The 24,738-nt window shown below is 40.9% G+C and overlaps 1 protein-coding gene across 1 annotated transcript; it reads left to right on the plus strand.

The window, feature by feature from the left end:
- The first annotated feature begins 1,061 nt into the window (after positions 1-1,061).
- LOC117553501 lies at positions 1,062-23,418 on the plus strand. Its single transcript, XM_034227462.1, has 15 exons — positions 1,062-1,200; positions 6,124-6,405; positions 6,601-6,676; positions 7,467-8,226; positions 9,256-9,390; positions 9,500-9,629; positions 10,162-10,290; positions 16,951-17,055; positions 17,961-18,124; positions 18,219-18,369; positions 20,120-20,692; positions 21,618-21,724; positions 21,807-21,927; positions 22,017-22,117; positions 22,789-23,418. The coding sequence occupies exons 2-15, from the start codon at positions 6,138-6,140 to the stop codon at positions 22,951-22,953; spliced, it is 2,985 nt and encodes a 994-aa protein (XP_034083353.1). The 5' UTR covers positions 1,062-1,200; positions 6,124-6,137; the 3' UTR covers positions 22,954-23,418.
- The last annotated feature ends 1,320 nt before the right edge of the window (positions 23,419-24,738 follow it).

Genomic DNA, 24,738 nt, shown 5'->3' on the forward strand with positions numbered 1-24,738 from the left:
TACCTAAATACCACATTTTGAGTATAGATATCATGCATTTAAAATGTAATGTTGTTTGGTCGATTAACAAAACATATTTTACAAAAGTAAGCGTGAGGTATGCTTTAAATTTGACACGTTTTATTTGATTTGATCAATTTATATAACAGGGTATCACCTGCATAACTACGTTAATTGAGTGTTTCCTAATAATATTGCCTAGAAGAAGTATCACCTGAATGAATAGGTCCAAGTACAGAACCCTGCGGGACTCCACAACTAACAGCACTAAGATCTAACAGTCCTTTATCGGATGCAATTATAACGTCTTTGTACTATGATGCACTTAAATATTCAAATTAACTATCATTATTAAGAAATCACCAAAAAAAATTGCAATTGCTTTTTTAAGTATCTTAGAGAAAAAGGGAAGGTTTCATATCGGTCTATAGTTGTCGTTAACCTTTGGATCAAGACTTTTTAACAAGAGTTTTTATAGCTACTTTAAAGGATCCTGGTTGACTGATAATAAAGACAGGTTGATCTTATCTAATAAATAAGTGTTAACTAAGGGTACAACTTATTTAATCAGGCTAATTGGTATGGGATCTAAGAGACTTAGGGGGAGGGAATAATTGGGGTGAGTGGAAGGTCGATGGGAAAAAACAGTCTAAATATATATCAGGTTTCACAGCTGTTTCTGAGTTTTCTATTTTAAGGTTACTTTAACATTGAGCTTTTGGAAACACTAGTTTTAAGTTTTCTCTATGTTCTATAAAGTTTGCATTGGTTTGCCAGTTTTGGGGCTATACCATGGAGCGTGAATTGCTTTCATTTTATTGTCATCTTTGTTAAAGGGGGGACAGAGTTGTTATTATTATTATCATTATAGAGATACATCATAATAGAAATGCAGAATCAATCTGTAGTCTGTAGAGGCAGTTATGTGGTGGGTGTGTTGAAGGGTTGGTGGTTGTGTTGGGGGGGTTGGCTGTGGGCAGGGGTGTCCGAGGTGTAAGAGCTTGTAACTCACACACATGGTGGACCAATCAGCAGAGGCTGCGGGGGCAAAGAGCCGGTAGGTTACACTTGGACATTACCAAACAGGACGAACAGAGAGTCAGACAGTCAGCAAACACTCGTCTTCTTCTTCTTCTCTCTGGACAGGATCTCACCTGAACCTGAGACAGGAAGTGGAGCCACAGATCGACACTTACTGAGGTAATGTGCACCTGGAAGGACACTTTAAACAAGTCTGACTTTTGTTTTATCGGAGGAGTTCTCACTCTCAGGTCGCAAAGGGAGGCAAGCTGTGTAGCAGACAGGAAGTGTGGCTATCAGTGACCAATGGGAAGGGTTTGCCATTGTTATGGGATCAATGATTTAGCATGTGATGCAAGATTGAATGAGTCTTTCTTGTGTTTAACTTAATACCGATAAGTTTAAAACACTGTTTTAGGCAACTTTACTATGCAATTTATTTATCCAAATGTTGTGGTAATTCTTATTTGTATACACTTGTCATAACTACTACAAATTAACCTTCTGCAGATAAAAAGAAATGCTCACCTTAAGCTTATTTGTATCTTATATTATGTGATCTTTATCTCATCTTAGTGTATTTCATGATAGTTCCTTTACTAATTTCCACAACTCGTGATCTTAATATCATTCCTGTCCTCAATTATTTTTAGCTCTTTAAACAACCTGCTCAGGTTTTCATTTAGTTTTTTCACACGATATAATCTTTTTCTTATTCATACATATTTAATTGGCATATTTGGTGGGAATTAGAGACTACAGACTATTATCGCTAACAACTGCTTCTGTGCAATCATTGTGCATATGATAGGAATTAGAACTTGTTAGAGTAGTTTTAACTGTAGGTCAAAACAGACACATGTTGATTTCCAGATTTCATGAGTAAAGGCTACAGTATCTCCATCCCCCTCAAGGCTCTGTGTCTGAGGACATCAGGACTGTCTCTGTGTGTACAGTGTGTGTGTGTTGTGATCCCCTCCAGTATTCGCTGTCAACATGGCGAGTGTTTGAGGAAGAGAGACTTGGACAGCTGTCCCGGCAGTGGAAGGCATGCGGCCGCCCTCCTGCGTGCCAAATCTCTGCGTGCTATTTATACGCACCTTGCCAGGATCACTTCTGGTGTCTGTTCATTCACGCCTTGCCACGGCAAATGCCACCGCATTCAAATGAGTGCCAATTACAAATGTGCTGTTGCTGCCATTCCATTAGTGTGGAAAAGCATCTGATGTTATCAATTAACATGTACAATCTACTGACAACCAGGGCGGAAACATTCTGTATTCAGGGTGTGAGGCTGGTTCTTAAGTTTTACATAGTGACCATGACAAACACGTGTACAAAAAAGTACTTGATATTGCTATGATTGGAGGTGGATGCTTCTAGCTGGTATTGCACATGTTTTTTCGCCACTCTTGGTAGGTCCAACCCTTGTTCACGAGTTCAATATTTGGCGAGGTATTCATGGTCTCCTGAGGATGAACCCTAATGACTTTAAATAGCCAGTGAAATATCCCAACTACTAAATCTACTGAATGAATTGGCACAAAGTTCTGTGCAGAAATCATAGAGGTAGAGAGTTGGGTCCTCTGAAATGTGCATGCCACACAACATTACATGAACAAATCACACGGTGCAAGGTATAGTGCACAAATGCAAACACTACCTATAACACTGCCTAAAATATATTTTATCTGAAATAATTCACAGAAATAATCAAAAGTTGAAAATCGAACGTGCACAGCTCTTTAAGGACTATTGCCTTAGAAAAGCCTAGAAAGAGAATTATAATGGAAATGTTTGCTATTGTAGTTGTCAGTATCTCAAGTTAATGGATTCATTATGTGGAGCATAGTGTGCGTTATTAATCCTTCCTGACGCAGGAGGCTGATATCAGGTCTACGGTCAAGCCTTCTGTTGTCTTTCTGTTTCCGTTTACGCCAGAAAAAGAACCTTGTTATCAGTAGGTAAATACAAATGGGATCTCAAGATAACGTAAAAAACAGCATGACTGTTCTTGGCTTCCTATTATGACCAAATACCTACAACACTACATTTCCATCAGCCTTAGATGTACTATTTGTTTAGTGCCAATTAGCAAATGTTAGCATGCTAACATGCTAAATAAGGACTCTGAATATGGTAAACATCATGTTAGCATTGTCAGTGAGTATGTTAGCAGGTTATTGTTAGCATTTAGCTCTATTTAGGTTTTTTGTGTTGTATATATACAGCTAAAAGAGTAGTTTAAACTTAAGTAGCACAGTGAAAAATGCTTGCTAACTCCATGCTTTTTATTTAATTAATTGAAAGGGGTGGAAAAAGTATTAATGAAAAAAATCATACCCCACACTTTTCTTTTGTCCTGCAATATATTTGTCTTTGACTGTAGTCAATATTCAAAATGTTAACGTTCCCAGATTGTAGGTGATTTCCAAAAGGCATTATGTATGCATGCCCGGTGCCGTGGGAGGGCCAGGGAGGGCCAGGCCCTCCCATTTGACATTCCTGCCCTCCCCTAATAAACACGTTTTTTATTATTTATAACATTTAAAAAAAATATACACTGAACAAAAATATAAACGCAACACTTTTGTTTTTGCTCCCATTTTTCATGAGATGAACTCAAAGATCTAAAACATTTTCTATATACACAAAATAACCATTTCTCTCAAATATTGTTCACAAATCTGAAAAAATCTGTGATAGTGAGCACTTCTCCTTTGCCGAGATAATCCATCCCACCTCACAGGTGTGGCATATCAAGATGCTGATTAGACAGCATGATTATTGCCTTAGAATGGCCACAATAAAAGGCCACTCTGAAACGTGCATTTTTGCTTTATTGGGGGGTCTGGGGGGGGGTCCGAAAACCAGTCAGTATCTGGTGTGAGGGTTAGGGTTAGGGTAATGTTGTGAATCGAGTGGCCTGTGTTCGTCGTCCATAACATACGCCTGCCCATACCATAACCCCACCACCACCATGGGCCACTCGATTCACAACATTATCCTACCCCTAACCCTAATCCTACCCCTCACACCAGATACTGACTGGTTTTCCCAATAAAGCAAAAATGCACGTTTCAGAGTGGCCTTTTATTGTGGCCAGCCTAAGGCACACCTGTGCAATAATCATGCTGTCTAATCAGCATCTTGATATGCCACACCTGTGAGGTGGGATGGATTATCTCGGCAAAGGAGAAGTGCTCACTATCACAGATTTTTTCAGATTTGTGAACAATATTTGAGAGAAATGGTTATTTTGTGTATATAGAAAATGTTTTAGATCTTTGAGTTCATCTCATGAAAAATGGGAGCAAAAACAAAAGTGTTGCGTTTATATTTTTGTTCAGTATATATATATATTTTTTTTTAAATTATAAATAAACTGTGAACTTTTATGCTATGATGTATGTGATGTCAGATAGTAACAAAAAATATCGCAGGCTACGTCAAATAAATTCATGTGTCTGTTGCGGTTTGTGATTCGTCCACATTTAGACCAATCACAGCGTCACACTCTGCCGCCTATTCTGGATTTGTTTATTGTTTATTGTGCATTCTGTAGACTCCCATTTCTGTTTGAATGACAAAATGGACATCAGAAATTGGCTTTAAAGGTCTAAGGATTTATTAAAACGAAATAGCAATGAAAGAACTGCAGCCGATGGTGCTGCTGGCGACCCTGCACCTGCCGTTGCAGCAGCACGCCTTAATTTCACAAGCTTGACCTCGGCAAACCCCGGGGCTGAGTTAGCGAGCCCAAGCCTTGACTCATCAAGGCGGCCGCCACCAACGCTGTCCTCCGAGGCACAGCTCCTTGTGCCCCTACCGTCACCACCTGCATTGCCACACCCTGTACCACACCCGCCAGCATCCGCCAGCATCATCATCATCATCATCATCATCATCATCATCATCATCATCATCATCATCATCATCATCCTCCTCCTCCTCCTCCTCCTCCTCCTCCTCCTCCTCCTCCTCCTCCTCCTCCTCCTCCTCCTCCTCCTCCTCCTCCTCCTCCTCCTCCTCCTCCTCCTCCTCCTCCTCCTCGCCGGTGCCTCCACTACAGACGCTACCTTGCAGCACATCAACAGGTACTATTGGGCCAGCAACCGCTCCAAGATCAACAGCCCCAGATGATCTTGGGGTTAACCCAAGCAGGTGAAACTGGATCGTTATCAGGGAGATTGTTTTCAGGAAAGAAGCGCACTTGTGCCGCTGCATGGTACAACAACAGACCATGGCTTGAATATTCGTTAAAAGCAGACGCAGCCTTTTGTTTCCCCTGTAGACAGTTTAAAGTAAATACGTCTTCATCTGATGCGGCTTTTACTGTCAAAGGTTTTTGCGACTGGAAACACGCATTACAGACTGATAAAGGACTGCTAAGGCATGCCGCATCAAAAGAACACATTTCATGTGAGAGTTTGTGGAGAGAGAGACAGATACGCGAGGAAACAAATAAGGAAATTACTATCTTTGGTGCAGATCAGCTGGCACGGAGCCGTTATTACGTGTCAGCTGTCGTTGATATTATAGCTTTTTTAGCTGTCAACCAACTCCCTCTCAGAGGTGACCACGATTCACTCCACAGCATGTCCGAGTCAGGCAGTGGGCTCTTCCTTTCGCTATTTGAGTATACGCTGCAGTACAAAGATGCAGAGTTGGCCAAAATAATGTTCTAAGTTAGCTCGGCTGAGCGAAAGGATGCACCTGCAGTGCATAGGAAAATAAACCATGCCCAAGGCGGGCTAAACAGTTCATCGTCTCCGTCTCTACTATTTCTCTCCGAGTGCAGCGATGAGGAAGCTGCCATCCTTAACCAGTGTGCCTTGCTCGTGATTTACCAGTGTCTGTGCTGCCACGCACACAATGTTTCAAAAGTGGTTACTATGTTGCCCTTTATTTGTGTATGTATTTGCGATAAGTGTGCGTCTTTACGCAATGCCGTTGGCCTTGCTGTTTGATATATATTGTGCCGCAGGCCCGCAGCACGTGACGGTTTTGTGTGCCCTCCCATGAAAATCATATTCCCTCCCTTTAGATTTGTTCTGGCGCCAGGTCTGTATGTACTGATGTGTTTGTTCATCCTCTCTCCAGTTCTCATAGCGTAGATGCACAGCGACAAAGAAATGGCCATTCCGCGGATGTTGAACTCCAACACGTCGTTCATCATCGTGAGCGGAGGATCTGAAATCTCCTTTCTCGGCAAAGAGGAGAGCAGCCAGGGCTGTGAGGAGGAGAAGGACTCGCTGGTCCAGGCCATGTCACCCCATCTGAGCCGGGTGATGCAGCACGGCACTGCCAAACACGTGGTCACTGAGGAGGGGCCGGGGGGGGCAGAGGAGGACCTCTGTGTCTCCATAGTGGCACAGGCAGAGAGTAAGACCTGCAATATGCACCTATGAATGCTGCATGGGATTGATGGGGGGGGGGGGACAACAACGATGCATCATAGTACCAGTCTTCTCACGTCTCTGCTTTATTTGCTTTAAAATCCATTCTTCCTCTTTGTAATAATTATCAGAATGTATTTCAACTGGCAGCTTTTATAACATTAACATTTCTCTGACCCAGGAGAAGACTTCCAGGAGTTCAGCCCTTCCAACACACAGTGCCCTTACACCAGAGCTCAGCTGCTCAAAAAGCACAGGTACCTCACAACATACAGTCCCCATTACCATCAGTATGTCACAAAATTAACAAATCAGCTGCGAGAGCAAAAACATGTGTGAAAAGGAGTTGGAAAAATAATAAACACTCCATCATGACTCTAGTACTTGTGGCTGGAAACACATAGAAAATCGAGGTGGTTTAAAGATATAATATCACGTTAAAACAATACAAAACGAGTACTCAATATTTTAAGCAGCAGACTTTCCTTTCTTATTTTGCCAGGGTTCCATATATGCAAATCAAAAGACTTCAGACGCATTGCATTTTTGACCTAAATAAGGGCCTCAAATGTTAAATTAATATATATATTTTAAAAGTCTTACAATTGCTTGGACATGGGAATGTTTGCCTTTTTCTTTCTTAAACTTGCAAAATCTTTAAATAATTAGTAACATAATTTGTTTTTAATCCAAATGCCTCTCGCATTTACATCATGCAGTTTCAAGAACTGGAATAACTGTACACTTCTTGCATTTTATTGCAAGTGGCTTTAAAAAAGTCTTAAATCTAATCTACATCTGTACCTGAATCTGTATGAACCCTGGAAATCACATGTTTTGTTACTTTTGCATACTATATTCAGACCAGTAATTGGGAACAAAATAAATGGTGTGTTATGCCATTGAAATAATAGGGAGAATTAGCTCTAATGACATTTAAAAAATGTATATGCAAACTCTAAGTTGTCTACAAATTACTTCATTTCAGCACGTAGTGAAACCTGCACAGCTTCAGTTTGTAAACCTCAGTTTTTCTCTATATTGCAGACTTCTCAGCAAAGACACTGCCCTGCTGACTGACTCGGAGGACGAGGACTTTGATGGCAAACTCCCGCAGCACCACCTCCAGAGGAAACAGCGGAGGAAAGCCCGGAGACAGAGCCAGGAGGACGGGGAAGAGCCGCCCATCATCCGGGGCCTCTGGGTGCAGGAGATCGATTGGCTGAAATTGGCAAGCAGAGAGATGATGTCATCATCCGCTGAGATCATACCGCCGCCTCCGCAGTTTACTGACTGCAGCCATGGAGACTCTGAGGGCTGTGCAGATGTGTGTGTCCATGGATCAGAGTGTGTGTCACTATCAGAGGAGTGCTACAGATCAGCAGATACCGACGACACCTCCAGCACTGAAGGTGAAGCAGACTCTGAATCAGTTTACACTCTCGAGTCAGACTCATCCTGCCCTGCTGAGGATGGCATAGACAGCTTCGGAGTAGAAGCCAAAATGTCAAATTTGACCTTTGACCTGATGCAAGTGTCCGGTTTTAACTCTGCTCATGCTGAGTGGGACTCTGACTCTACAGAGGGAGTGCAAAGCCTGCTGGGAGTTTCAGGCTACACTGTGAATACACCTCAGTGTGCCTTTGGTTTTGATGACTTGAGTGACACAGTTTTGGACGACCTCAGAGGCAGAGTGACACTGCTGCCAAAGCTCTTTGTTTCACCTTTATTCAGAGATTTGATAAAACAGATTGTGAACGACTGGAAGACCAGCACACCTGTCAATGAAGGACTCATATTTCATCATGTAAGACATCTAATAATTCAAAGGAATACTTTGCCAATCATTTCTCAACTTCTCACCATGTGTTACCTTGAATTAGTACACTGCTTAGTTTAATACTCTCTCTGATTGGTCAATTTGGAAGTTTCAGAGGTTGTTAATACTCAATAAAACACCGCTGCTAAGCAAAATTGAGGGTTGCTAAGAAGGATCAAGGGAGAGAAAGAGGTTAAAAGACAGAGCGTTGGACGTCAGAGAAATCAACAGAAGACAGACAGGCAGGAATGAATGAAGAACACTTTGTTTTTCTTGCTGGCCTCCATGGTAAACAAAGAATCTCATTCAGATATTAGTTTGGATGATTTAAAGTATATCGCGGCAGAAACTATATCAAAAGACCCTTTAACAAACTCTTAGATAACAATTGCAGTATAATACAAGTAGCAATTAGCTTGTTGTAGGCTAACTGCTAACTTATTTTTTCGATATACCATACTATTTAAAACAATTGTTCATAAAAAAGTCTCACGCTTGCCCAAGTTTGCTACTTGTCTGTGGAAAGACTTTACAAGCAAAAGTTTATTTAATAAGCAAGATTTTAGCGAAAATGCATGTTTGTAAAGTAGTGAGTAAGACTGGATAAATTAGCCTTTTTTTGTAGATTATGCTGCAGGAATTGTGTGAGAGTTTGTAAAGGGATGTTTTCATAAAGTTCTGCTGTCTTTTAACAATGCCAGCATTACTACAATGAATGTATTATTTAATCCATTTTTGATTCATCATTCACTGGATAAATGCCAGAAAAAAAAACTTTTCTTTAAGAATTCAAGGTGACACAAAGTGAGTATTTGATGTAGCAATGATCAAATTGTGGTTGAAGCTTTCTGTATTGTACTTTTGTAAACGCACTTTAGAGCAAGTATTTGTCCGTTAATCGAGACAGGAAACACCTGCAGTGACATCACAGTTTAGGGTGTGGCCTAACTGCATCTGGCTTTCTGATGGTTTTAACTTTTCAGCCCCATTGTCCTTTTGAACTTTTGTATCCCTCAGCAACTTCAGCCCGACAGCTGTCAGTACAGGGAGGGAGAGGAGTACTGTGTCCTCAACCACATCCAGAATGGCTCGTATGGAGACGTGTTCTGTGTGCGGGACAAAAGGACCGGATTCCAATGTGCTGCCAAGAGGGTAAGCCAAGAAAGTGTGTGACATCATCCAAAATGTCCTTCTCCTCAGCACTGAGGGATTTTAAGGTTTTTGAAATGTAATTCAGCACATTGTAATCCACTGATCTCAGATTCCACTGAGTCACTTCAGCGGGGAAGAGGTGAGCACGTGGAGCGCTCTCAACTCTCCTCGTGTGGTGGAGCTCTTTGGGGCTGTGAGGGAGGGGCCCAACATCGTCCTCTTCATGGACTTGAAGCCAGGTAAAAAAATATATATATCTTCAAGAGGTCCTATTATGCTATTTTTGAGGTTCCCTTTTCTGTAGTGTTCTATAGGTTTTGTGCATGTAAATGGTCTGGTGTTCCCCCCAGAGGGAGTTTCTCTCCCACACACTCCCTCCCTGCCTGAAATGCCTCAATTAGACTCCTTTGTTTACTTCTGTAACATAATGACATCACTATGAAACACCCACGCTTCTATTGGCTATAGCATACATTGTGATGTGACATTTTTGACAAATCTCTAAACGGTTGACCAAACACAACAGAGCCAGCCAGCTAACCAATCAAAGCAGACTGGGCTCTGGTTTCAGACAGAGGGTGAATATAGGTGCTGCAGCACAGGCAGTATGAGAAAAGTAAAGAGCTTTTTGAACATTAAAGCATGGAAACATGTCACAGTAAAGGCACTAAATACAAATATAAAGCTGAAAATTAGCATGATATGTCCTCTTATAATAAATGACATAATTAATTTGCTGTTTATCTGTAAGTAAATGATGTGTTTCTTCAGCATGTTTGGCCCAGCTTCTCAAAGAGATGAACTCCCTGCCTGAGGATTTGTCCCTGCACTACCTTCACCAGACACTAGGAGCACTAGAGCACCTGCACCACAGGAAGGTCCTTCACCTGGACGTCAAAGGTATGTTTAGGTGTCAGCAGGGGCGGATCTATAAAAATATTCTTGGGGTGGCAAGAGGGTGGCAGGAGAATTTCAGGGGTGGCATCCCCTGGCAGAAGTATATGCTGATTTAATCGCAGTCATATCAATCAATGTTAACTTGGAAAGCCACAATATTGATATTTTAACTCAATAACATTAGGTGACATTATTGTGGCACATCAGTAAAGCCATACATATAAATATATAAGGTGGCAGACATAATTTAATGAATTTTAACTGAACAATAACTGAATTAGTTTGTCTCACTCTTAGACCAGCAGGGGTACCAAATATATGCAGACTGCTGCAATAAGTACATTAATTAACTGTCTCATCAATGTTTGTCTGTATGAATATGATAATATTAACAATCATATCATTCCTATCAGCTGTCAATCACTGTTATTATTCACATATTCAGTGTTATTATTAAATAAACTATATTTTTTGGAGGAGTTAATGATGAATGTTCCTCAAGATGCTTGCTCACCCTCCTTCAAATTGGAAAGACAAGTAATTACTATCATAAATCAAAAGAATCAAAAGAACAGTTCAGCGCCCCACAACTTCATTGCAAACAGTTACAACCTTGACTTTACATCAGACAGAACAAACATTAAAGAAGTGACTAACTGCATCAATTAGGGTTAAAAAACGTGTATTCAGCTAAAACATATACATAGCTACAGTTATTATCCAGTGGAAAGTCCTTACCTACTGGCCTAGATAAATCAAAGTGGTTACTTTTTTTTGGCTGGGCAGTGAAGTTTTACACACCGTCTTATTTGACTTTCTCAGGACTTGAAACTGTTTTGTGGGGGCAGACTCCCACAAAGAAGAAAAATATTATACAGACGTAAGGTCATCATCTTAACAGTTTATTATTCTCATCGACTCATCCGTGAGCAGAGCATCAAGGTGGCATGCATATTACAGCTGAATGTGGCGATTACCATCTTGATCAGCAAAACGCCTCACAAACGTATAGAGTGGCGAAGTCACGCCCATCTACTTCCGGTCCATGGGACCTTATTTCGAAAAGATTATGTATTGAAGTCAATGGAGAGAGAAAACGTATCTTTCGATCCCGTTTAAATTGTGCCACGAATTACACATATGATGTTTGTCAATCTTAAAAAAATAATTTCCATGTAAAAAAAGTCACAGTTTGTCGTAAAACTGTTGAAATATAAGACTATGAAAAATACGCAACTAGAAAGATTACAAATCCCAGAGTCGCGTAAGTGATGTCATAACTGATGTCACAATTGTTTTCCTCCGCTAAATATAAGAGATCGCTAAGATAAGATCACTTTAACAAGATGCCTATGTGCTTAGTACCAGGCTGTAATCATACCAGCAATGGGTCTTGCTCGTTCTTTCACTTCCCGTCTGATGAAAGGACCAGGAGTGGCTGGCTGGATCAAGTTAGCTACCTAGCTAGTAGCAAGCACGTTAGTTAGCATTACAGTCTTAGCCTTGTCATTTTTATTAGCCTTAACATCAAGTAACATCAAGTAACCCAAAATGTTAAATAGTAAGAGTAGTAGTCATATTTCGTGAACCCTTTGAAGAGTACTGTCACACCGGTGTGATCATTCTATAATGCACCATTTAAGCCCGGGGGAGAAATGCTAACGCTACATTAGCACCGGCGATCTGTTCTACTTCATGCTATCTGCACAAATAGTTGACATTAAACATTAAAAAGATCAGGCAGTTCAGAGAGAATCAAAGGAAGGCAGGCAGGCAGCTTTGCATGACATTCTTCTGGACGTGTTTCATTGTGTTGATAGTGAGGGTAGTCAATCGCTTTTTTGACAAGACAGTAGTGACGGCCATCTTGGTGACGTGCGTTGTTGTGAGAGTCTGCGAGACCAGAGATGTAGTTCATTAAGCGTTTCACACAAAAAAAATATTTATTTCACAGTTTTACGACACATTTTGATTTTTTTGACTTGCAAAATTATCTTTTAAATTGACAAACATCATATGTGTAATTCGTGGCACAATTCAAACGGGATCGAAAGATAATCTTTCTCTCTCCATTGACTTCAATACATCATTTTTCCGAAATAAGGTCCCATGGAGCTCCCCCGGAAGGGGAGGGACTTCGCCACTCTATTAAGATTTAAAGCTATGGTGCGTTTTGATACAATGCTGAGTACAGCCAAACTTGACGGGCTCTTCTTTGCCATTGTAGACCGCAAATACCTCATTCCTTCAGTCTACTTGGATCCAAAATGCTTCTCGTTTTGCGCTGTCCCCCCGTTCAAATGAAATCGCCGCCAATCCACGCTCGCGCCGGGGGAGGGGTTACAAGGCTTGTGTCTTGTGCTGCATTCAATTGCACTCGGACATTAGAGATTTTCTCTCATAAATGTCCGATGAGCCACAACTTTTCTTTCAAAACAAAGCTGCCAACTGTAAACCCTGTGCCACCCCGTAGAACCGCCACTGGGTGTCAGACAACATGATAGTCTTGTTGGAGCCACAGTGTTTACGGTAATCGGACATGTAACTCCAGGCAATGTGTATGGAAATGCACCACAATTACTCAAGCACTGTACTTAATTGCAAGTATTAGGTATTTTTACTTGAGTATTTTCATGATATGCTACTTTAAACTACTCCATTGCATTTAATAGTCTTCTTTAGACAGTCCTTAGATTCATATTTTACAAACAAAAGATATAGTACTACCAAAAGAATATAACAAAATTAAATTAATCTCCTGTTCTTCGAGCAATAAAGCAATGTGCACATTTAAATGTATTGAATGAATACAGTATATATTTGAACAATGTCGTGGAAGAACAATGGAACAACTGTCCATTGATATAATGATATAACACTAACTGATATAAAGAATACTATTTTTGTAATACTTTCATTTGATTTTGCTACTTTTTAGTACTTTACTAAACTTTACTTTTATATACTGAACACTTCTTGCACGACTGTTCATGCTCGTGCTATACGTTGACAGTGGTGGAAGGTAACTTAATTCCTCTGCTTTAAGCTGCACTCATCAATATTTTAATATGAGCAATGGATTAAATGTTTAATGTGAAAGGCGACACTCATAGTGACGAACACACAGAAAACAATTCAAGACTCTTCAAATCTTCTCAACTGTTAGGGGAATATTACCATTTTGTTTGTGATTTAAGGCCAAAGATTACTAGTGATTGGTTTAAAGCAGATTTTATTTGAAAAGAAAAACTCATTAACAAAGCAGACAGACTCAATTAGAAACCTTTAGAAACTCGCTGGTGAACAAGAGGAACATAAGCAGCTAAAGAGACACATATTTGGTTACCAGAAACATGACTCCAAATGAATGACACCGGTGTTCCATGTCTACTGTGCGGGCAACTGTTTGCTCACATAAACATTTTGTTTGGTAAAATATGTCAGTGTTGTGTACAGATTATTTAGCTGACCCTTAGTGGTAAAAAGTATTTGTTTAGTATAATGTTATACCATTACATTTATTTCTATGTGACTTTACAAACTACGATATTAAAATCTAATACACCTTGGGGTTCTATTATCCCCATTTCAGAAACACTGGTTGATTATATAATAAAAACATTAGAGTATATGACAATTTAAATACAAAAAAATAAAAAGAATTGATGAATTGATACTCTACTTTTGTTTTGTGTACTTTTGCTTTTACCTTTACATTTACTTTTAAAGGATCTGATCTTCCATCACTTTTTACATTATTTTGATGGTTCCTTTTGCATTTAGCGTTAGCTTGAAATAGCCATGATAGTAGATGTGGCATTATCAGCAGTTCTTACAGGGATGGGGGGAGCCCAGTAAGCCTGTAGCTGCTGGTTCTACTGTCAGGTGGCATCCCCAGTGTTGGTACCTAATCCTCAACTGACACCTAAGCCCTCAGTAATCCTCACTGAGAGGATTGAAGAGGAGGGGGCTCGCTCAGAATGAGGCCCCTTTGCGTTCACTGCAACCAACAACAGTTCTCAACATATCAGATCTTCAATTGGAGTAGCAAAATAATGTGCTTTATTATTTAAAATATCACTTTACGCTAGCTCCAGACCATTAGGGTGGAATCCAATGTAGATAGTATGAATTATACATGATTAATTACACTGAACAAAAATATAAATGCAACACTTTTGTTTTTGCTCCCATTTTTCATGAGATGAACTCAAAGATCTAAAACATTTTCTATATACACAAAATAACCATTTCTCTCAAAATATTGTTCACAAATCTGAAAAAATCTGTGATAGTGAGCACTTCTCCTTTGCCGAGATAATCCATCCCACCTCACAGGTGTGGCATATCAAGATGCTGATTAGACAGCATGATTATTGCACAGGTGTGCCTTAGGCTGGCCACAATAAAAAGCCACTCTAAAATGTTCAGTTTTATCACACAGCACAATGCCACAGATGTCGCAAGTTTTGAGGGAGCGTGCAATTGGCATGCTGACAGCAGGAATGTCCACCAGAGCTGTTGCCCGTGAATTGAATGTTCATTTCTCTACCATAAGCCGTCTCCAAAGGCGTTTCAGAGAATTTGGCAGTACATCCAACCGGCCTCACAACCGCAGACCACGTGTAACCACACCAGCCCAGGACCTCCACATCCAGCATGTTCACCTCCAAGATCGTCTGAGACCAGCCACTCGGACAGCTGCTGCAACAATCGGTTTGCATAACCAAAGAATTTCTGAACAAACTGTCAGAAACCGTCTCAGGGAAGCTCATCTGCATGCTCGTCGTCCTCATCGGGGTCTCGACCTGACTCCGGTTCGTCGTCGTAACTGACTTGAGTGGGCAAATGCTCACATTCGATGGCGTCTGGCACGTTGGAGAGGTGTTCTCTTCACGGATGAATCCCGGTTTTCACTGTTCAGGGCAGATGGCAGACAGCGTGTGTGGCGTCGTGTGGGTGAGCGGTTTTCTGATGTCAATGTTGTGAATCGAGTGGCCCATGGTGGTGGTGGGGTTATGGTATGGGCAGGCGTATGTTATGGACGACGAACACAGGTGCATTTTATTGATAGCATTGTGAATGCACAGAGATACCGTGACGAGATCCTGAGGCCCATTGTTGTGCCATTCATCCACGACCATCACCTCATGTTGCAGCATGATAATGCACAGCCCCATGTTGCAAGGATCTGTACACAATTCCTGGAGGCTGAAAAACATCCCAGTTCTTGCATGGCCAGCATACTCACCGGACATGTCACCCATTGAGCATGTTTGGGATGCTCTGGATCAGCGTATACGACAGCGTGTTCCAGTTCCTGCCAATATCCAGAAACTTTGCGCAGCCATTCAAGAGGAGTGGACCAACATTCCACAGGCCACAATCAACAACCTGATCAACTCTATGCGAAGGAGATGTGTTGCACTGCGTGAGGCAAATGGTGGTCACACCAGATACGGACTGGTTTTCGGACCCCCCCAGACCCCCCCAATAAAGCAAAACTGCACGTTTCGGAGTGACCTTTTATTGTGGCCAGACTAAGGCACACCTGTGCAATAATCATGCTGTCTAATCAGCATCTTGATATGCCACACCTGTGAGGTGGGATGGATTATCTCGGCAAAGGAGAAGTGCTCACTATCACAGATTTTTTCAGATTTGTGAACAATATTTGAGAGAAATGGTTATTTTGTGTATATAGAAAATGTTTTAGATCTTTGAGTTCATCTCATGAAAAATGGGAGCAAAAACAAAAGTGTTGCATTTATATTTTTGTTCAGTGTAGTTAATAATAAAAAAATGCACATTGTTGTAAACTGTAGTACATTTGACGTGACGTGTACTTCCATTGTTGGTCCTCAGTGGTCGTCACTAACCCGTCGATCACATTACCACATTCACCGAGCCGCCTCCCTCACACTGGCTTTCTTTAGCTATGGGCCGGACTATAAAGCACTCACAGACAGCATTCAGTCACAGCCGTCACACTGACTTGAGTGACACTGACACATGACTGTTTTGCCTTTCGATGTCATTGTGTAAAGTAATGCTGCATAATTGAACTTACTGCACTTAACTTTACTTCACTGACAGAGAATATTGTTAGCATGCAGTAGAATGCTACTTTCAAAAATGTTAATGTTGTAACTTGCATGAAACTAACAACTGAAGTTGTTCTTTTCTGCTCCCTGCAAGATATGTTACATTTTTATTTGTTGTTGTGGCTGTCAAAACAATTATTTACTCAAATACAAATGGAAAATAAGACGTTTTATATTCAGGGCTAAAGAATTAAACTTATTATTATAGGTAGGATGTAAATATATAAATCAAGTATATTATTTGACATGTTAGTTATATTGTGTACTTAGTTGCAAACATTTTAAAGTTAAACCAAAGGATTTCATATAATTCAAATACAATTAGCCTGAATAAAAGGCATAAAGTGATCAGATTTAAGCACTTTAATGATGTGACACTTAGGTCACTGATAATAAGGCAATTAGTAATAGTAACCGAAAACATATTTTCCCAACCTGCTCATCACAGCTTTGACCCCCGTGAACCCATCACTCCTGATTTCTCATTCATCTGTTTATTTATGAGCACCAAATGAAAGCAAGCTGTCACACTAAATCCTGCGTGTTGATTTTATTTCAGTTGACAATGTGCTGCTGTCTGCAGACTGCAGGGACACATTCCTCTGTGACTTTGGTCTCTCAGAGACTTTGGATGACAATGGATGGAGCACCAACACATTCAGGGGTGAGTAAGGTCTAAAAAGTCAGCATACATTGTGGCAAATTGTACATTATAAAAACCATATGATGCACCTTATCATGACCACGTTATTGCATTTGGTTCAACAAATTACACTTGGATAGATTAGGGATGAAGTTTACTTTAACAATTACAATTGATAAAAATTCACTTTTTGACTGAAAGAAATAAGCGGCTGTTATTCAAATGGCTGTTAACCCATGAACAACATTATGTTTGCTTCCTGTATTTACACCTAAAGGTCAGTCTGACTGGTGTGAGGTGTTATCATGTTCTTTAGCAAGTCCACGAAAATAACAGAAAGTTAAAGATTAATAAAAAAAAAAGATTTCATAATTTAAAGTCTGCAACTGCAAGTATAAAGTCACAAAGTTATCAAACAGGCCCATGTTAATGTTAGTTATACAGCAACATTTCCCTTTAGGTTGTTAATCTACCCCATAAGCTTGTGTTCATACTAGACCGAGTTAGGCTGGCTGTAGCACCAACATAGCTGAGTGTATTGAGCAATAATCTGTTTCGCTGCTTACAAATGCTTGAATTTTTTTCTGAATAACGTAAAAAACAGTAAAGGAAATTAAGAAAGTAATTTAAAAAGAATGAACCTTAAAAGGTTATTCAGTCAATACCCTTTTTTTCTGTTTAGATCAATTTACTGTAGATCAGACTTCGATCACCAAAATTGTTTTTTTTCTCACTTGCCTCTCAGGGCTTCCATATAATTATAAACACAGAAAGAAAAACATAACATTAAATAAAGCTGTCTGCCTACAGCCTCAGAAAGAAGTAGGCCAAAATGTGTCAACAACAGCAGCACGATCCTGAAGACGAGGTCATTAAGAGTTAAAAATATGGAGAGATAAAAATGAATTTGTTGTTTGTGGATGTAGGAGCGGCCTTCCCCGGCACAGAGACCCACATGGCCCCAGAGGTGGCCCGAGGGGATCAACTGTGTGCCAAGGCCGACGTATGGAGCAGTTGTTGTATGCTGCTGCACATGCTCAATGGATGCCACCCTTGGATACGTTACTACTCCCATCCTCTGTGTCTGCAGGTGAGAGTCTCATTTTGTATTAATTAGAAAGGGTGAGGTTTACATTCTCAAGCTAAATGACATGCATGAAGATTTCCTGTTGTGTTTTTGTCAGATTGTCAATGAGCCACCGCCTCTATGGGAGGTGCCGTCCAACTGCAACAACTTCACGGCCAAAGTGTTCAGGGCTGGACTCCAGAAAGAATCCGACAGACGAACATCTGCCAAAGAACTCCGGAGGAAAACCACCAAGGCCCTTAGAGCAGGTCAATGTGATACATATTCCAGAATCATTGTTTTATTTTATATAATGAAACATTGTCTAGAACAGAGTTTTTAATTAAAGATTAGTGCTCTACATTATCAAAACAATATCAAGCAATACAAAGGAATCAAAAACATAAAACTGGATCAGAAAACCGTTTACGAAACAATTTAGTGTAAACCAAACATGGCAACAACAAAAAACACAAAGATAAACAGTTAGCATTTTACCACTACGGCTCAGAGTTCCCGTTGGCCGGTAATTACCGAACTACGACCGGTAAAATATGCTGAAGACCGACAAATCTAAATCTCTCCGGTCAAAGCGTCCGGTCAAAATATATATTCCCCTTAGCGCAATACCGCATCAGTTGCGCAACTTCACTTATGTGACAGACAAAAGAGTATGTGACACGTAATGTGGAGAAAGAGATTTCCTGTATGGGTTGATTGTGCGTTGATCTGTTGGTAATGCCTCTGGGTTCCGGTCGGCATGTAAACAAATGCATAATGCTTATTGTTTAGGTGTCTTTTAATAAGCAGGTAGTCATATCATTAGCTAGAACTAGCTAGATCTGATCGATATGGACATAAACGCGAGTAAAGTCTAATCGGGAGAGAGAGATCAGCTGCTGCTGACGAGTCGACAGGCAGCTCTGCATGATCACATGCAGCGGTGAGCGGAACAAAACACACTTCAGGTTAGAATATCACACGTAGCTATTTTAATTACCTCTCAAACTACCGTAACTAGTTATAGATATGTTTAGTTTTACTGTCGGGTCACTCATTACTGATCCGCGAGCTGCATGATACTGACGGGCTGTCAGGAGAGGGAGAGAGCGCTCCGCACGCAGTCTGCGTGATCTGCGTGTAGGGAGGGGCGGGCCTGCCTGCGCTCTTGCAAACTGTTAAAACAAACGCTTCAACTTGTACAATTTTGAATCTGTATTTTTGAATATCGAAAATTCCACGTTGAAGTCGTGCGACCCTGCTGTACTCGGCTCTAGTTCGTTTATAGCATAACGTTAGATTAGATTTATGATTCGAAAATTATAAAAGTAGGGTAGACATGTGGCGATTATCCGGCTGAACAAAACGTGCATTTATCAATCAGGTTCATTTTTCACAGACCTTATTTTGAGCTATTTTCCAAAATTCTATGGAGAGATCCCATTGCTTTTTTGTCGAGGGAACCCATGCGCAGTTTATTTCCTGGTTGGCCTACAAACATACGTCATCCCTGCACCAATATGCTTTAAACGTTAGTGGTAAATTATAAAAATAAAGGTAAAAAGGGCATTAATAAAAGCACATACAAAATAAATGCATGGAAGATGTTTTAACATAAACAAAGTGAAAAGACGGACTGCACAAGCATAGTAACATGGTGATTCAAATATTGCTACATTTAGAATCTTTTAAAGACGGTCAGAAATATGCTGCATATAAACATATACAAGTCTGAATGATTTGTTAAAAAAGTCGTCAGCATTAAAATGAAAGGAGAACCCATGGCAGGGAATAATATCCTCAGGAGGGAACAAGTATAGGGAAATTAAATAGGACCCAGGATGGAGCCTTGAGGCACCTCAGACATAGTGTTGTTGATGGGATTGTCAGAAAAACACAGATATTTGTATTTATTAAATAGGAAAACAATGTGTCAACCCTCAAATTTGATCATCTTCAGTACTTTATTATTGTTGTGAAAGGATCTGTGTCACTGACCACTCTGAATGTGTTCAACAGTTGGGGGTTTGAGTCCCTGGTCTGTCAAAATTGCCTGTGAGAAGCTTCATCATAGCAAGAGCCAGAATGAAGACACCCCCTGTTCTTTGTCACCTGATGTCAACCCAACTAAAGCATCAGATACCATGTACTGGGTGAGCCCCTGGAGGACTACAGCAGTGGACGAGGACAGCAATGACTGGAGAGATGGTGTCTCAGATCAAGACTCTGAAGCGGAGACATATTCCTTAATTAGGGAGTGGGAATCCCGGCCAAAATCACTTCAAGATGATTACACCACAGATGTAGGAGACTGGGACAGCTTTTCTGACTCAGAGGTCGATATATACATGGCAGAGGAGGAATATGTTCAGCAGAAGTGGCTGAGAAGTGACAGGGACTATGAGGGGGATTGGGAAGAGGAAGGAGATGAAGAGGAGGAGAAGGATGAGGATAAGGACGAAGAAGAGTGGGAATCTTCCAAGTCAGAGTATCGCCGTGCTCTTCGGGGCATTTTCCCTTTGCTGCAAAAAGGCCAACAGACAAATGACAATTCATGGGGATCAGAGCCAGAGCTGGAATACCTCCGAGACGGTGAGTCAGAAAAACTCTGTGTCATGAGGACAGCCTAAGAGGGGTAGTAATACACTCTGCATTTTTGTTAGAATACTGCATCTCACAGTGATTACAGAGATGTTCCTCTCTGTTGCATATTTAAAGGAACACAGAGTTGTTTTCCCCAGGCTGTCTTAAAGAGGAAGTCTACCAACTTGAATCATCAGAAAAGCTGTTGCAATAAATCAAATGTTGAAAAAGACTCAGTTGCACCAGAGAGAGCTGTGTGAAACATTAGAAAATTACCTCAAGGGATGTCACATGAGTCGTTTGTGGGGTCTGACAAGTTTGCAAATGTAAAAAATCTGGAGGTGTGCTATTAGCAAGCTCAGGTCTGTATTGCCTGCTGCTCATACCTGCTCCAGGCTACATTAGCTGATCCTAGCATGATGAAATTGCATTGTGTGTAATGCAGGCACAAGGTTTACACAAGGACAAATTATGCTTGTACAAAAGAATGATATCTCTGGTTTAGCCCTTTTTAAAAGTTTTCTTTCCTTTTTTTAAGCCTGCAGATTAGTCCAATGCGAAGTACTTTTGCAATACATTAGTCAAATGCCATATTAATGCTGAATGAGTATTTTGTTGTTGTATTTGTTGCTCCAGTCCAAACTATCAAGCCATTATTTAAATTATATCAGGTGTAAAAGCTCATTTAAATTGAGTTTATTTTGCAAGGAGTTACACAGAAGGTGTCCATCCAAATTATTTTCTGAAAAGGCTTCTTGCAAACACGCACCTTGAGTTACTGAGCCAGACATTCTGAGAGTTAATTAAGGCAATATTTAATATCCTGATTTCTTGTTAAAGCACTTGAATCTGAGAACAAAACACTGCTGTTGTCCTTTAGTTGGAAGGAAGTCAAGCTGTTAACAGAAACTGCTGATATGTTATCTATGACTAGATGTAGCTATCGGCACAACAATCCAGACCCCATCCCCTGAACCTCGAGATGACCCTCCTTCCTGTTTCAGCTGCTCGGACACATCACCGATGGATGCCTCAGAGAAGGTGTGTGTCTTTGGTTGAAAGCACACAGATGTGTATGTGCATGTGTGATTGCTGCTGTAAAAAAAGTTCCCTTTGTGTTAAGGACTCTGACCATTCGTCTGATGATCTGAGCTCTGGAGTATTTTCCTCCTGCAACAGTCAGACAGACGGACATTTGGAGTGGTTGGCCTCAGACAATCAGCCCTCCTCCTGCTGCTTCGAGGGTAAGATGGCCGGGCGCTTGTAATAACTTTAATGCTGGTTGATTTTGATTCATTTTTTTTCATTGATATTCTCTTCTCTGACGCTCCAGGTATTGACATCTGGATCGAGAACGTCCAGGGCGAGTGTCTGCGGATCCGTGAGCGTCGGCAGGTCAAAGTGGGACATGTTGCTATAGGAATAAGCGATCAGGTAAGATAAAGTAGATTGTTTTAAAGGGGCCCTATTATACTTTTTGGGGTCTTCCATTTCCTGTAGTGTGTTATATACGTTTTTGTGCATGTAAATGGTCTGCAAAGGATAAAATCACGGTTGTCCGAGAGAACAATCACCACAGAGCCAGCAAGCTAACCAATCAGAGAAGACTGTGCTCTGGTTTGAGACAGAGGGTGAAAAGATGTGCTGCAGCACAGGCAAAATAAACATTAAAGCTTGTAAACACGTCACAGCAGAGGAACAAAAATACAAATATGAACCTGAAACTGAGCATAATATTTCCTCTTTAATGTTTGGATGGATTCCATGGAATCTGGCCAGGTTTCCTGTGACATTTGTGTAATGTTATTGGGGACTTAATTATAAACTAAAATGACTAAACAGAAAATCTGAATAAGTAACTACAGCAGTCATAGAAATTGGAGTAAAAAAGGACAATATTAACCATTGAAATATAGTGTACTCAGAGCATAAGAACCTCAACATTGTAGTTATATTAACATTATAATTGAACAAACTTCAAAAAAGCAAAAGTCTTCAGATGTTAAATGTTGGCTGAAACCATTAAATGATGGGCAAGTTGACAGTTGAAGTTTGATACCCACCCAACCGAAATCCACATGAGTGATCTCATCTATCATTACCAGATCTCAGGGAAAGCCTTCACATTGGAGACCCTGGACAGGAAGACGGTGTCCTTTGAACAGGAGATCAGAGAGTCCTGTCTGTGGCTGCGCTGCGTTCCTGCTCCTGACAGGTGTCAGCGCTGGAGGTGGAGGGTCAGATACGGGAAGCTGGAACTTCGAGAATGAGATTTTAGTTTTGTTGTCATTTACACTACTTTATGAATAGATTGTTCTAAAGAAGTCAGGATGTAAACATGTGTACTAAAGAAGTTGTGCTACTGTTATGAGTGAATTTCCTGGATGAAATAGCCTGTGCGTATTTTTTTTAGGAATTATATGAATTTCATCAATAAGATGTGACTTTAAAGATGCCTTTCTATTTTTAAAGATGTTCTTTTTTTATATTCTTAAATTGCCTTACTTTTATTTGGTGGCAAAAGAGATCAATATTTAAGTATGCTTCTTAGCGTCATCTCTGATCTGGAAACTAGAGTATGTCATGTTTGTTAGTGCTTCTTAACTGTCGTTTAGGAGTAAAGGTGCTTAAAACAATGATTACCTTCATATTACAATATAAGCTCTCAATACATTAATCCTTCAAGGTTACTGACACTTTATATATTAATAAAAGATGACATCAGAGGCAAAGAAGTTCTGTCTTCTGCTTGTTTTAAAGTTATGTTTCCTTTCATTCATAACGTGGTCAATGTAGCTTCAGTAGAAGAAGGGATACACTCAACACACACTCGCTGCCGGAATGCTCTCTTCCGACCATAGACTTAGACCGGAGCTGTAGCCTATAGAACATTATATTACATTACATTGCATTTAGCTGACGCTTTTATCCAAAGCGACTTACAATAAGTGCGTTCGACCAACAAAATACAAACTTGAAGAAAACAGAATCATATAAGTACATCAGGTTTCATAGAGCAAAAACATTTCAAGTGCTACTCAACTGGCTTTAGATAAGCCAGTCCTTTATTAGTATATAAGTGCTTTGTTAATAGTTCTATCGCTCAAAGTGGAGTCGAAAGAGATGAGTTTTCAGTCTGCGCCGGAAGGTGTGTAAGCTTTCTGCTGTCCTGATTTCAATGGGGAGCTCATTCCACCATTTTGGAGCCAGGATAGCAAACCCATGTGTTTTTGCTGATGGGAACTTGGGTCCCCCTCGCAGTGAGGGTGCAGCGAGCTGTTTGGCTGATGCAGAGCGGAGTGCACGTGCTGGGGTGTACGGTTTAACCATGTCCTGGATGTAGGAAGGGCCAGATCCATTCGCAGCATGGTACACAAGTACCATTGTCTTGAAGTGGATTCTAGCAGTTACCGGAAGCCAGTGAAGGGAGCGGAGGAGCGGCGTGGTGTGGGAGAATTTAGGAAGGTTGAAGACCAGACGAGCAGCTGCATTCTGGATGAGCTGCAGAGGTCGGATGGCACATCCAGGGAGACCAGCCAGGAGGGAGTTGCAGTAGTCTAGGCGTGAGATGACAAGAGTCTGGACCAGAACCTGCGTCGCTTTCTGGGTCAGCTGGGGACGTATCCTCCTGATGTTGTAAAGCGTGTATCTGCAGCAACGGGTTGTAGCAGCTATGTTTGCAGTGAAGGACAGTTTGTTATCTAGGATCACACCCAGATTCCTTGCAGTCTGAGTCGGGGAAACAATAGAGGTGCGAGATACGTTGATTGTTAGGTCAAGAGTGGGACAATCTTTTCCCGGAAGGAAAAGCAGTTCAGTCTTGTCAAGGTTGAGCTTGAGGTGGTGAGCAGACATCCACTGAGAGATGTCAGCTAGACAAGCAGAGATGCGTGCGACGACCTGGGTCTCTGAGCGGGGAAAGGACAGAATTAATTGGGTGTCGTCAGCGTAGCAGTGGTATGAAAAACCATGCGGGCTAATGACTGATCCGAGCGAGTTTGTGTACAAGGAGAAGAGGAGGGGACCAAGAACAGAGCCCTGAGGGACCCCTGTAG

This window comes from Gymnodraco acuticeps, unplaced genomic scaffold, assembly GCF_902827175.1.
Source record: "Gymnodraco acuticeps unplaced genomic scaffold, fGymAcu1.1, whole genome shotgun sequence".
Taxonomy (NCBI): domain Eukaryota; kingdom Metazoa; phylum Chordata; class Actinopteri; order Perciformes; family Bathydraconidae; genus Gymnodraco; species Gymnodraco acuticeps.

Coding starts and splice junctions, on each gene's coding strand:
- LOC117553501 (XM_034227462.1), top strand. CDS start 6,138: ATGCACAGCGACAAAGAAATGGCCATTCCGCGGATGTTGAACTCCAAC. Junction 20,693..21,617: donor GCTGGAATACCTCCGAGACG/GTGAGTCAGAAA, acceptor ATCTATGACTAG/ATGTAGCTATCGGCACAACA. Junction 21,725..21,806: donor CGATGGATGCCTCAGAGAAG/GTGTGTGTCTTT, acceptor CTTTGTGTTAAG/GACTCTGACCATTCGTCTGA.